Source organism: Cyrtonyx montezumae, unplaced genomic scaffold (genome assembly GCF_038088225.1).
Source record: "Cyrtonyx montezumae isolate F1298 unplaced genomic scaffold, pur_monq_1.0 scaffold_24, whole genome shotgun sequence".
Lineage (NCBI taxonomy): Eukaryota > Metazoa > Chordata > Aves > Galliformes > Odontophoridae > Cyrtonyx > Cyrtonyx montezumae.
This window is the reverse complement of record NW_027071981.1, coordinates 11,513,286-11,527,301: the sequence shown is the minus strand read 5'-3', so window position 1 is coordinate 11,527,301 and position 14,016 is coordinate 11,513,286. Positions and strand designations below refer to the sequence as shown.

The following is a 14,016-nucleotide window of genomic DNA, read 5'->3' as shown; positions in this document are numbered from 1 at the left end:
CAAAAACGTTTACACTGAAGATAAAAACCTCTTACATCCACCTCAAACAAAGCTAAGACGTTTGTAATGGCACATTATTCCTCGGGGAGCTGCCCAGCTGCTCGCGGGCTCCACAGCTCCGCCATGACAGGCGGCTCCACCGCCGGCGGACAGGGCGGGGAGAGCTCCCTCCCTATTGGCCGCCCCTCTTCCCACCCTTCTCTCCTATTGGAGGAGGCTGCCGGATGGGTGGAGACGCTCGCTGAGCGGCAGCCGCAGCGGCGAATCACGGCGGAAGGGCAATCGTTCCCGCGGCCAGCGGCGCGGCCACAACACGCTGGAGCCAATGGGATAGGAGAGAGGGGGAGGCCGGTCGGGCCGGGTTCGGGCCGAGCGCAGGTATGGGGGGAGGGGGGGGGGCGGCTCGGGGCCCGGCTGTCGGGGTCTCCGCTCCGGCCGGGTCGCTGTGGGGTGGGCGGGGGACTGCGGCACGGGGCTGCCCGGCGGCAGCGGGCGACGTGGGGCTGCGTGCGGCCGCTCTGCGCTGGGCCCGGTTGTAGGGCAGGGGAGGGCAGCGAGTAGGTCCGGCAGCTTTGCTGGCTCATGCTCGTGGGAGTCGCGTGGCTGTGTGCGTTGGATGGACGGGGACGCTGAGCCCGCAGCGCAGAGCCCGGCTCGCCGCCTGCGCGCCGTGCCCTTGGGCAGAAGAGGGAGCGTTGCTGAGCCTTAAAAAGAAGAGAGAGTGTTGGTGAGCCTGGAAAAGAGACAGGGCTTCAGGGCTTTCCTGTAGCATCTCCTGGTTTGTTGGGGGTTTTTGCGCTCTGGGGCAGAGTGCAGTGTGAATGGCGATTGCCGATCCCGTCTGCTTGGATGGTGCTTCCCAAGTGAGCTGTGCTTTTCGCAGCGTGCACGCCTTGGCTTTAGTGGCAAGAGTCTGGACAGCTTTTGTCCCGTTTTTCAGTGTGCTGCTTCGGCTTTCCGAGTGCAGTTCTCCTCTAGGTATTCACCAACAGCAGGGATTGTTACGGCTGACACTTAGGAGAACATGGGGCTGTCAGTGCCAGTCCAGAGACTTCTCCTGAGCTAAGGAGCAAAGGGAAATGCTTCTCTCCATCTCATTGTCATCAAAGAGAACAGCCTGTATAAGCAGGGGTTTAATGATCTACTTGAGAGTTTAAATATTTTGCCAGGCAACAGCTGCTGTTTTGTGCTGTACTTCATATTGGTACTTTTTTTTTGTGATAAATACAAAGCAAAGGATTTGGGCTTGCTGCAGCACAGTAGCATGGAAATAAAAGGCAAGCCAAGGCTACATTCTGTTGCTCCTGTCAATGGGCCCATAAAACTATTTTATCACAACAGAGGAAAGCGGTTCCTTGCACAAAGTATATCTGCAGAGAGAGAAATGGTAACGCTCCTTTCTGTAAGCTTCGCAGAGCTGCTGTAAAGCAGGGCTCACTGGAGTCCCACCACAGCTGCTCCATTAAAAGCAGCACTCAACTACTGACCTAGCTTTTTGGTCCCCTTTCATCTTTGCCACGGGATTTTGAGAGTTTGTTCTTTTAGCTCTTAAACATCTTACCATTTTGTAATGTGTCCTGATGGTTTGTCTCTGTCCTTGGAGGAAAAGAGGAAAACCTTGCCCGATACCTGTGAGTTACTCAGTAAATTTGAAGACTGGCATGTGTTGTTGCTGTCCTTTGTTTACTGTAGTTGGTAGATAGCACTCGTATCTGCATACAGACACATTACCCTTGGGAGGCAGAAATCATATCTGTGAGACGTTTTCCCTTTGTTTATCTTAAGAAGTGATATCAGAAGGGGTATCAGTGGCTTTGTAACTCTCAATTCGTGGTTGTCAGGTGCTTTGTTGGCTTGGGCAGAGCTGTTCTCTCGTTTCCCTGTGCTCAGTCTGTGCTCACAATGTGGTTGTGAGAGTTCTCAGGCAGGTCCTTCTTTCCTTAAAGGAGAGATGCTAAAACCAAAGCTCTGTGTGGCAGCCAGACCCTCGCTTGGCCCAGCACTTCTCGCTGTGGGCACTGGCAGTGGGGCTGCTCAGGAGCCAGTGTGGGTGCCAGTCCTGCTGAAACCTGGCTCTCCAAAAACCACAGGAAACAAGTGTCCATTGTCTACAAAAGAACTGGATTGCTGATGACACCTGATGTTGGCACTAGAAGCTGAGGATGATGGGACAGCCCCTTTGGCAGTAACACAGACTTAAGGTCACTTTAAGGCAGCTGTGAATTCAACTTCAGAGATTTTGTTGAGAGGATTTGTTGAGGGCCAGTGGCTCTGGTAAAATCCTTAATGCTCTGGGGACTGTTTCACCTCTTGCTGAAAGCAAAGCGCAGTAAACAAGGGGTGGTAAAGCAGGGTTCAGCTGTGAGTCTGCCTGCTGGTGAAAGTATTGTTCTATCTTTGCCATTGTGCTTTCTGAGAGATAATAACAGAAAATGTCTGGTATAAAATTGCCTGCCTATATTCCAACATGGGGCTCTCCTAAGTAGTCATGAGGGTTAGTCGTTAGTGGAGTTTTTTTGCTGTCTGTTTTTAACTTTTCCAGTGGGCATGACTGTGATGTGCAAAGTAACCTTACTGGCTTCCCCTTCTGAAATCTGCAGCATTGCTTTGCTCACATTGCACAAATTGCAGTTCCTTAAATATTGGGAGAAAAAAAACCCTTAATTGGGTTGTTAAAACGTGAATATTGGTCCCAAACTATGAAAGAGTGAAATCTTAAGTATTTTTCTTCCTCCTTCCCTGGTTTCTTGATGCTAGCAGGAAGTTTTAAGAATTATCTGAATTCCACAGCTCACAGATTTAAGTACTCAGAATCCCATGGCAGTGTATTTTAACCTGTAGATGGGTCCAGAAATATGTCACGCTTGAATGATTCCATGTTATGTGTGTATACAACTTTAAAGAAGGCCTAAGTCTTCTAACTGAACAAGAATCTAGGCTCTCTGCTGTCATCTATGAGCCCCCACGCACTGAGTGGGAATAATGTGTTAAGCACCTGGCAAGTGGAGTTTTCTGGCTCAGTAAAAAAGAGAAACCAGCACAAAAATGTAAGTGCTAGGCAGCATGCTCAGAAAGAACATGCTATTACTGTAAAGCTGACAGGCCTGGTTTCAGGGCTGCCCCTGCATTTATTTCCCATAAATGTACGGGTTTTAACACCGAAAGAGGAACAGAATGAGAGGAAAAGGCTCGAAGAGAAGGCAGGGGAGGAACAGTTATCTGAAAATTCTTTGCTTGGGCAGAATGAGTTTGCTTTCTGAAATATCTTGAATGTGCTAGATGTGTTCAGGACTTTGTGAAAGACAGCAGAATCTCACACTCCTCTCTCTTTCTACCCCTTGAAACGAATTTCAGTTTCTTTAATAAGAAGCAAGAATCTGCCATAGATCTTCAAGACATCTGCTCTGACCTCTCAGGCTAGCTGGCAGACAGCAAAATCTACTGGTTGGCTTCCCAAGGGCTTGATTCAGATGTGACCGTGTCCAAGTCATGTGGCATCTTCAGCTTCCTTCTCTGAGCTGGATTAGTGGTCTGGTTTTGTTTGCGGATAGGTAGCTGAGAATCAGGTGTCTGAAGTATCCTTATTTGCTGCTGCTGCTTTGCTGAGCTGACTTAATAAGTGATAAAAGGAATTTTTGCTATCACCTATCTTTACAGCTTCCTGAAATCACAGCTCTAAGGCTGTTCTGTATTAACCTTAGCAGGGGCAGAGCACACCTCCTCTCTCTGGTGCCTTAAAAACAAAACAAAAAACAACAGAGCAAACAAAAAACAGCTGTTCCTTTGCTTTCTGTACTGTGCCACTCCTTTCGATGCTATTCCACACAGCAGGAGGTGGAAAGAGGCCAAAAATTTCTAACCCTCTTTCTGTGCTCCTACTTGTTTCCCATCCAGGTGGCTTTGCTTTTAAGCACAAAGGCAACATGAGGAGGAGGACTGGGGAGTGGGAAAGAAGGGGCTCACTGAAAGGATCGGGTCTTTCCCCTTCTTTTCTCTACAGTCCCTGGGCAGAGAACTGCTCCTGAAATTCATCTGGTTAATCGACAGTCAAAGCAGGGAAGACAGCGTGTAGCTCCTGCTTATGGCTTATGTAAAGCTGAGGCTCCAGGTTACTAGGAAACTTCTGCTACCTGCTATCGCTTGTAGGAGTGTTGTGCAAGAGCTGAGCTCTCCAACTTGTTTAGCAGTCAGCCAGCATTTGAAGTGAAGTGTTGTTTGGCTCATGCAGAACCAATATTAAGCGCTGAGAAACCTCCTTTGTGAATGTCAGGGTGCTAATGGGAGAGGCAATGCATAGAGGCAGAAACTGTGGAAGTTGTGGCAGAGGAAAAAATGCTCAGTTGACCAGGTCCAGCTGGGTCAGTGCTGTGTTTGCTGTTCTCCCTAACTGCAAAAGATTTTAACTGAATGGATTGTTGTGTCTGATGTGACAGCAGATAAAATCAGCAACTAGGAGTCACGCAGCCTGCCTGCTGACATTGTGCCTCTTTTTTCCAGGCTTCCAGTTGTTTCCACTGCAGCATTTACTGTTTCTCTTCCCTGTTGCTTCCTTTGTCCTCTCAGTCTTGTTCAGTGCTTGGCTGAGCCCCTCCTGAGTGCTCCCTGGGAAAGTGACGATGATCACGTTCATGAACAACTCGGACAGTGAGGATGAGCCCTGTAATGAGAGAACATCTCTGATGTCTGCAGAGAGCCCTCCGGTACCTTCCTACCAGGATGGCCTGCAAGCCTCAGAAACAAGGGAAGCACAGACACATAGGGTATGTATGCACCCTTCTTTGGAGTGAACAAGTGGGGTGTGAGGACAAATGTAGTCCTGCTATTCCTCAGTCCCTCCCAGCAGACTGGCTTCTAGGATTGGCTTTAGCCTGAGTTATTTCTCGAGCGTTGCTCTCAGCCAACAGCTGTAATGCCTGTTCCTATTTCCTGCACTGTGACATTTTCCCCCTTTTTACTCTCCATATATACTCCTCCCCTTTCCTTCCTTTTGGTAAAGATACAAGCTTTTAATCAGGACCTGATGCACATATGACTCTTGCAGGATATCCTTTCCAGCCTTTTTGTTTTGCCAGAAGTGTTGGAACAAAATCTAGTCCTACCACTAGTGAAGCAGCATGGTAAAGCAAGCATAGTGCTGCTGGGGGAGCAGGAATTGCTCAGGCTTATACCACCTTAGATAAAATGTATTCTCTCCCAGCTCTCTGCCCCTTTCCCTTCATGTACGTGTGTCAGTCTCTCTGTATATGCATTGAAAAAGCCTTTAGATATTCACGGTTCTTGTTTAAAAACTCTGTTGCAGCCTGTTTGTAATGGAATTTCTGGTTGTGTTGCTCTGTTGGTACTGTCTTATTAGGAACAAGTTGGTATGCTGTGGTTGCCCACAGAAGCCTCATCTAATATGATGGAATGAAGCTTCGAACGCAAAGGGAAATTCTTACGTATTTGCTAATTTTTCTTTTTCAGAAGAGGCAAACAGGTAGCAGCCGTAGCCATAACAGTGTTGCTGATGAGGATGCGTCTGACTCGGATGTTCGAGTGAGAGAGAGTGCCTTGGAAAATGAAGAGGAGGAGCTGACTCTGAAATATGGAGCAAAGCATGTAATCATGCTTTTTGTGCCTGTCACCCTTTGTATGATTGTTGTCGTCGCCACCATAAAGTCAGTGCGCTTCTATACGGAGAAAAACGGGCAGCTGTAAGTGGGGTCTTCAAAACAGCCTCTGAGTACATGGGATCCCTAGTATTACACACACACTCCATGCACACACATCTGTGTACACAAAGTGCTTCCCTGGCAGGCTGGGGGAGCCTTCATGCAGCTCAGGGTGGCTGTGTAAGCATACCAAGATCTTACACGGATGAACACAGCATACTTTTAGTAAGTTTCTTCTGTACCTGCGTACACTGATTCATTAATGCTGTCATTAGGCATTAGCCTGTGAGTAGCATAATAATGAAGTTGCTTCATACTGTGGTATAAAAGACCCAGGCTTAGCTCCTGGTCTGTTCACCCAGTGGCTGGCAGCAATCAGGGAATAGCATGTTCATTTGGATGAGTGTCTCATTTCCGGATGACATTTTTGTTTCTTCAAGACTCGTGGTGCGGATACATAATTCCATCTAGCTCTTGCTGATTGTGCCTAAGAGTGTTCCTGGGACTCTAACTGCACTTATTGTGGTGGGAAAAGAAATGGAACAGGGTGGGGATGTGATGAAAAGGAGTAAGTGTGCAACACTGCTACAAAACATGGAAAGAAAGGGTCCCTTTTGCAGGACAACACCTGGGATGTATCCTTGCCATTATTGTGGTGAGGGTCCAGAGACATGAAGTAAAAATTAGTGGCCTGGAGGTTCCCAGACTTAGACACTTATGCTCTAGGAGTTTTTCTTCAGAGCTTTGCCAGCCACAGCTGCTCCGTAGGAATGTGCTTTTGTTAAATACAACTAATCTTTAGTTGATAATTAACGGGAGCCCGGACCCTGCAAAGGATACGTCTCATGTTTACTGCCCTTGGCAGTCATACTTCCCTTTCTTTCCCACATAGAGATCTGTTTTTATCTTAAGGCAGTTATTTAGAAGAGAATGTATGTACTTTTACACGGCTTTGCTTTATACTGCAGGATCTACACCCCTTTCAGTGAGGATACCCCATCTGTGGGCCAGCGTCTCCTGAACTCGGTGTTGAACACTATCATCATGATCAGTGTCATCGTTGTAATGACTGTGTTCTTGGTTGTGCTTTATAAGTACCGCTGCTATAAGGTAAAGCATTCGTGACAGAGCCTTCTCTGTGTGTGTTCTGAAATGTGTTCAAGTGCTTGCATGTCAGTGAGAAGTTAAGGTACTGCATGGGCTAGTGCACAACCTAGCCATGGCAACAGTGTCACTGTAGAGGAGCCTTTGCTGGCAGTAGTAGAGCAGTGTCCCAGAGTTTTACCACCAATGCTAGGACAGCAACTTGCTGTCTTTCCTCCTTCACCAGCGGTGGAGAAGGTCTTTGGAAACTGGAGAAGTGGGGGAAAAAAGGTTGGACAATGCAGTTCTGTCAGTAGTGCATGCAGCACTGCAAACTGTGCAGTGAGGAACAGTCCTTTCAGTCACTCTTTTTTTTTTTTTTTGTCTTTAATAGTTCATCCATGGTTGGCTAATCCTGTCCTCTTTTATGTTGCTGTTCCTCTTCACCTACATATACCTTGGGTAAGTAGAGATGTAAGTAGAGATGTTTTAGAGAGGTAACCTGGCAGTTCAGAATGAATTCTTTCACCTCGTTGAAGAAAATCTCCAACTTCATGAACAGAATGTCTTTCCCCTTATCCAGATTGACTTTTTTTCTTTTTAAACATGGTATTGAGCATCATAGTTCTGGTGGGTTTACTTGTATTTGACTTCTTAGCTAAAGACCTAAGTCTTATAGCTTATGTTAAATCTGCTCTTGAAATATGGCCTGCTAAAATCCTTGGAATTGTGTCAGGACTAAGGCAGTGTGGTCCTTGCCTGCACACAGGGGGTGCCCATCTCCTGCACAGGGAACAGGGAGTTAAGAACACCTACTGGCTGCAAAGCAGGTTCTCCTCTCGTGATGAGGCCTGCTTCTGTCCTGCTTTCTTTTGGTGTCATAGGAGGCTTGTTTAGTTACAGCTAGTAAGATACTTTTTGTGTCAGGTTTTTTGTTATTTTTTTTTCTGCTCAGCTGAATTTCCCTGTTGTATTCCAGTGAAGTGCTAAAGACATACAATGTGGCCATGGATTACCCCACGGTTATCTTAATCATCTGGAATTTTGGAGCTGTTGGAATGATTTGCATCCACTGGAAAGGTCCCCTGCAGCTCCAGCAAGCATATCTCATTATGATCAGTGCTCTGATGGCGCTGGTTTTCATTAAATATCTACCTGAGTGGTCAGCGTGGGTGATTCTAGGTGCAATCTCAATCTATGGTAAGTCTGGGTTGTGAATCTTGAGGCTCAGGGAAAAGTTACCGTGGTGATCTCAGGGCTGTACATGTAATTCAGAAAATAACTTTATTGTGCTTACAGCTTTAGAGAGAGGCAGATGCACAGTTTAGTTGGTTCCCTGATTTCTCTTTTTTTTTGTTTGTTTGTGTACTTCTAGCATGTCATTCCTTCCTTTGAGTGAAATGCCAATTTGAGGAGGTACTGAACCACATTGAATTGGTTGGCAGGAATGGTTGGATTTTTATCAGTAGCAACCCGATAGTCTTGCAGGTTTCAGTTACCAGTTATGAAGAAGTCATAGATTTTGGCACAAGTTAAAAGTTGGAAGAGAACCTGCAGAACAGGAGGTATCTGCAAGGTAACATTTAGTCTGGTGAGGAGCTATGATGGAGAGAGAGTGAGCAAAAAGGGATTGGACCAAAGGGCTTGATTCACCTGAAAAACAGACCTACTGTATGCAGTGACAGATTGTAGAACATGAAGTATTCTCAGTCCTTCTCTAAATTAACTATTTCGTGCAATCTGGTCATATACTTTCACAGAAGTAATGTGCTCTTAAGAGGGTTTTTTTTTGTTTTGTTTTTAAAGTGTTAACACCGTGAAAACTCTTATGTCACGTTAGGCTTGGGGATGGTAATTTAAGTGAGATGCATCTTTAGAGACAAGCAGCTAGAATTACACAGCGTAGAAAACTCCATTCAGGAAGTCATCCAGGCAATATTGATAGATGCCAGTAGGAGGGAGGAGTAGCTTTTCAAGTACTAGGAATGTCAAATGTGTTACAGCTTAAGATGAGATTGTCTGGCCCCTTTCTTTTTGCAGATCTGATTGCTGTTCTCTGTCCTAAGGGGCCACTGAGAATGCTGGTAGAGACTGCGCAGGAGAGAAACGAGCCCATTTTTCCTGCATTAATATACTCCTGTGAGTAAGATTAGAATGTTAATGTTTTTAACCATATTAAACTTGCAACGTTTTTCTGCATCAAATCAGTAAGCACTATTTTAGTTTCTTCTTGCTCTCAGATTGGTGTGCGTTTATGTGCTATAACGCTGTTTGTGGAAGGCCTTGCTTATCACTTACAATGGTGTTAACTCTAATTAGCTGCAGCAGGGGCAGGTTTGCCTTGTGAGGCTGAAGCATTCAAAAGTCAGTTTATCTTTCCATGTACACACTGCAGAATGTGCCTCTTTGTTCTGCATACAACAGCCTTGTGTGGACAGCAGTGTTTGCAAAGTTTAGATAGATGATTCCCTCAGTACCCATATTCCTTCTGCACATGCTTCATAGACATAAAGTGTTGAATGAGGTTCCATCTTTTCCTGTAGCCTTCTCTTCCGTGTGAATCTGAGGTCATGTAACATTTCCACCACAGCATATTCACTCAAATAATGGATGCCCCTTTCCATAGCAGTCCATTTCTTTTTCTCAGGCATCAGATCATCTTTGAATAGGTATTTTTCTTTCCCGGCTATCAGCATCTGCTTCCAGAGAGTGAAGGACTCATTCTGGCATGTAGAATCATAAAACCATGGCACGTGCACAGCATAGATGGAAGTGCTTGGAATGTACTTGCTTTGTTTTTAAATCGTGTGGCTGCTCCCTTCAAGTGTCTATTCAAATAGTGCTCTGCAAACAAAATCAGTCATCCCTTGGCTGGCTTTTGTAGGCTACTTAGCTATGATCACGTCCTGTGCCCTTATCCACAAAGGCATTTGTATGTTTAAGATTAGGTTAGATAGAAGGTAGGAGACTTGGGACTCCCAGGATCTGGGCTGAAGTGCTTCATGGACCTCAGTGGCTTCCATTGCATCTTTCTTAAGATGAAAGGGTATTTTGAAAGGTTGGGTGCCATGCTGGGGATGCCTACAACTTGGCTGTTATGGTTTGTCAGGTATTTAGTGCAATATAAATGCTTTGTTGTGTTCCAAGTAGAGGTTCTGTTGGCTTCAGCTTGGAACATAAGTGAAATGTAAGTCCGTTCTATTGGACATTGTTAGACTGGCCTGAGACAGCCTGGATGGAAGTTTCCTGGATGTTTTAGTTAACCTATAAGAGTTTCTCTAAAGGAGAATGCAATTCAACAAATAATAAATACTGAACAACAAGTTCTTGTGCAGAATGTGTTTCCGTTGCAAGACTGCATTCTGTGGATACCTCTAGATGCAAAAACATCATGTTGGCTGCACTTGTACTGGAACAGAAGACACTGTGTTTGCCTTGGCTTTTTTGTTTCTTAGTTTAGTTTAGCTTCAGTGAAAACAGGAAGACGCTTTAAAAAGTTGATTTGAGTTCCCTTCCACTGATCTCAGAATGGCTCGTATCCCTTCTTAAATTAGAGATCTCAAGAATAAACCCACAAACATTCTTCAGTTGTTCTTGGAACCAAAACAGAAATTGCCCATGTTTTGACAGGAAAAATAATAACAAAGAAAAAGGCAGAGAGAAAACTGGCACTGAGCTCCAGTATCTCCTTTGCTTGTGTGGTTTACCTTTAGCAGAAAAGGGAGTAGTATGCCATCTAACTTACCCTCTGGTTATGTTTGTACTAGCATCATTTCCTGTAACTGTTCCCTTTGAACAGCGGAGACAGAAACCAGGAGGAAAACAAAGATGAGGACCCTTGTTTTGTATTTTTGCTTTCTTCAGCCTATAGAGAAGACAATACTGACTCGTGCTCTGAGATTCTCTTAAAAAATTGAATGGATGCACTGCCTTAACTCTCTCTGACCTTGCCTTCTAAGGAACTAGGTAATCCAGTTGAAAGCCAGCAGCATTTACAGGGGGAAGCGTTTATATTTTCAGGGATAGCTAAATACTTAGCCACTCTGGGCTACAGTGACCAGTGTTTTAAACAGCTGGTAACTTATTCTCTTTCTTCTAGCTGCTATGATATGGACAGTTGGAATGGCAAAACCAGACGTGGCAGCAAAAGGACAAAGCCAGCAGACATGGGATGCAGGTATGCTTGTGTTCACTCTCCTATTTAGAGCAGTGGCCCATGGAACTAATACGTACATTTGAGACTGCAAGTAAATGCAAGCCCTAGAATCTCCAAGGACACACTTCTTTGTATTGCGACATTAGTTGCAGAACTTAATGGTGTTCTAAAGCCCACTCCTTGAACTGGCAGCAAAGATCATTAGATGATGCTGGGAGTTCTGGTATTCAGGCTGCCTTTATTCAAACAAACAAAAAAACATCCTGAGATGTACTGAAGTCAAAGGTGGATGTGGGTACTGGGTTTTTTGTTTAACAGCTTTACCAGCTGGTGATGGTTAATTGCAACACAGGCTCATAACAATAATGCCAATGAACTGGTGAGCTTGAGTGCGTTTCAGAGTGTTGTGTTCAGACAATCGCCACAAAACAGATATGCTTTTACCTAGCTCTAAGTTCAACTTGGCTTACTCTGACAGAGAAAATGAACATGCTTACAATTACAATTGGGCCCTTACACAGCAGTAGCTGGTGTGTTCCAAGTTAATGTTCTAGCTGATCCTGTGTCAGTTTGTGCTGCCACTTATACCTTCTTGAAATGCAAATTAAACTGCAGTTTCGAGAGTGGTTGAATAAAATCTGACTTCTGGTGTTGCAAGCATTTCCTATCTGGTCCTACTGCACTTCAGAGCAGCTTTTTATGCTAAAGAAATACACTGCATTCTGAGGTTTGATAAAGAAACATACTGCTTATTTTCAGGGTAAAGTAGCTGACATTAGCAGACCACAAGGACGTAACTCTGCTTTTAAATCTAGCACAGAGCAGGAGTGAACTACACTGTTGGGTTTACTGAATGCCTCAGTGGAAGCTGTGTGTGTCCCAGGTCATGGTCTGCTTGCATTTGCAGCAGCAGCATCCTGTCAGGCTGGAAAGTTTGTATGAGTGCTTCTGAAAAATAGTAACTGTCAGCTAGAGTAATGTCTCACCAACCAGACACATCTAAAAGCACTGTTGAGTGTGAATGTGAAAGACAACAGGGATTGTTCAGATATGTTTAACAGGATTTAAAAACAAACAAACCTGTGAAGAAGGAAATATGTCTACTTACCTGTGCATGAACAGCCAGCTCCAATGTCGGTGTGATTCAGGACAGAACTTTTCTCATAAATGGCTGTTCCCCTAGTCATCCATTCTTTGTCACAGTACCTGAGCACCTCCACCCTAAAGAAGTAACAACATGGCAGTTTGTGCTATCTGTACTCAGTTTCACTTGTCACTCTAGCCTGTGCAGACTGCAGATGCTAGCACGTATGACAGTTTGATCCACAGATTGGGAACTGAGGTGAAAACTCCCTTTGTCATTAATGACTGGTAGATAAATGCTTAGATTTGTGCATTTCCTCACTTGTTTAGGCCACTGGACTCCTGGATAGCAGCCAAGTGAGCTGTGAACATGCAGCTGTCTGGACTGTTTCAAATAACAACATGCATGTTTTCATCAAATACACTGAATTATGACTGAGCTGCTTCTGTGTATTTTTTTTTCCTTTTTCTTGGACTGTTTCTATGGAACCAACAAGAAGATGGGAGAGAGAACCACAGTAGCACTTCACACTCGGACTCTCAGATTTTGGACGCAAGCAGCCCTGCTCCCAGCCATCCCATTGCTTTAGAGGAAATGGAGGAGGAGGAACGTAAGAGAAGCTTCATGCATTGTTTTCTGTGCAGTCAGGATCAGAGCCTGACATTTTTACTCAGTGGTTAAACTGTAGCTCATTTGGGTCTATTGCAGTTTATTTGAAAAACTGTGACTTGCTGAGGAGCTAAGGTCTTAACTGTGTATTACTTCTTGCTGCTGTAGTATCTGTTCTGGGTTTGTGGTTCCAGTGACATACCTTGGCTATGCAGACAACTTAAGCAGTTCTTTCTTCCCGTTGCATTCCCCCTTTCTCTCTCCACGCTTCCTCAGCTGGAGGGCAGCACAAGGAAGCACCTCTGAGAATTAGGTTATGTAAAAATAACTGCAGAAGAAGAGTTGGAAGTCTCGGCCTCCTCAGTAATCTGTAGAGGTAATCCCTTTTACCTCTGTGCAGAACACAGAAGGTTCAGCTTGGTTGGTAGCCAGGACTAGCAACCTTCACCTGATCCCCAGGGAACAAGACTTGGTTCAGGAGGAAGCAAAACAGGAGAAGTAAGACTTGTTTTCTTTCCCTTCCACTTCTTGCAGGGGGTGTGAAACTGGGCCTTGGAGACTTCATATTTTACAGTGTGCTAGTTGGGAAAGCAGCTGCCACACCTAGTGGAGACTGGAATACTACACTGGCCTGCTTTGTAGCCATTCTCATAGTAAGTGAGCAAGTTTTTAAAAACTATCACAGTCTTGTTTGTACTTCTGGCAATATACCACTGTGCTAAACAGCTAAGGACTGTGAAGTCACTCCAGGTAATGTCCTGTGTACTCAGGTGAAAGCACCCATGGTGCTAGCCTGAATCTTCCTAGCCTAGATCTAACGACTGTACATTGTTGAGCTTTCACCTCGGTAGAAAATCGTTAACACTAACTAGCTCTTTACAACAACGTCCTTGCTGAAACTAAGAAGAGCAGTGGCAAGTTCTAGAAGACAAAAGAAAATGAATTATTGTATCTTTCTTGAGCTTCCATTTTCCTGATTAGACCCCAGGGACAGAGAATTACAGTGACTCTCAGCACTAGAACTAGAAACCTAATTCAGATAGTGTGTTGACTAACTTTCCTGATATGTTCTACCTCATAGGTCAGAGACACCTATACAGTTGCCTCTCTCCATGTCTTCAGGTCCAACACAGGGTCCCTTTACTATGGGGAAAGCTCTCCTCTGTCTATCAGCCCTTATACCATATTCTGTATCTTTTAAGGTGCTGTTAAGTTTGTCCTGTTCTTCTCAGTTTCATAATTCTGGTGCTTTGTGGCTTTCTGGTTCCAAAATTGTCCTTACAGTGTCTGGGCATTGGGCACATCCTTTAATTACACTGTGGTGTAGGTACTGGCTAGATATGGTCCACAGAGTGTGAAGAACAGAACCGTAGGCCCAGCTGGATTGTAGCCAACCATGGGGCTCAGAAACGCTGATTTAAAAATAAATCAAG

At 44.9% G+C, this 14,016-nt stretch overlaps 1 protein-coding gene across 4 annotated transcripts in view; it reads left to right on the top strand.

Annotated features, from left to right (window-relative positions):
- Nucleotides 1–285: 285 nt before the first annotated feature.
- PSEN2 (presenilin 2) overlaps nt 286–14,016 on the top strand; it is a 93,696-nt gene continuing 79,965 nt past the window's right edge. For 2 of the 4 annotated variants that reach the window (XR_010622410.1, XM_065739679.1), the window contains exons 1-10: nt 286–378; nt 4,564–4,760; nt 5,464–5,693; nt 6,620–6,761; nt 7,129–7,196; nt 7,714–7,934; nt 8,775–8,873; nt 10,834–10,911; nt 12,471–12,584; nt 13,118–13,236. Coding sequence is in view for 3 of the 4 variants with exons in the window: in XM_065739679.1 (XP_065595751.1) it covers nt 4,617–4,760; nt 5,464–5,693; nt 6,620–6,761; nt 7,129–7,196; nt 7,714–7,934; nt 8,775–8,873; nt 10,834–10,911; nt 12,471–12,584; nt 13,118–13,236 (1,215 nt within the window). In the remaining variant the exon portion in view is untranslated. Of the gene's footprint in view, nt 379–491; nt 728–4,563; nt 4,761–5,463; nt 5,694–6,619; nt 6,762–7,128; nt 7,197–7,713; nt 7,935–8,774; nt 8,874–10,833; nt 10,912–12,470; nt 12,585–13,117; nt 13,237–14,016 lie in introns of those variants that run through there. The other 2 variants (XM_065739682.1, XM_065739680.1) reach the window with 2 other exon arrangements.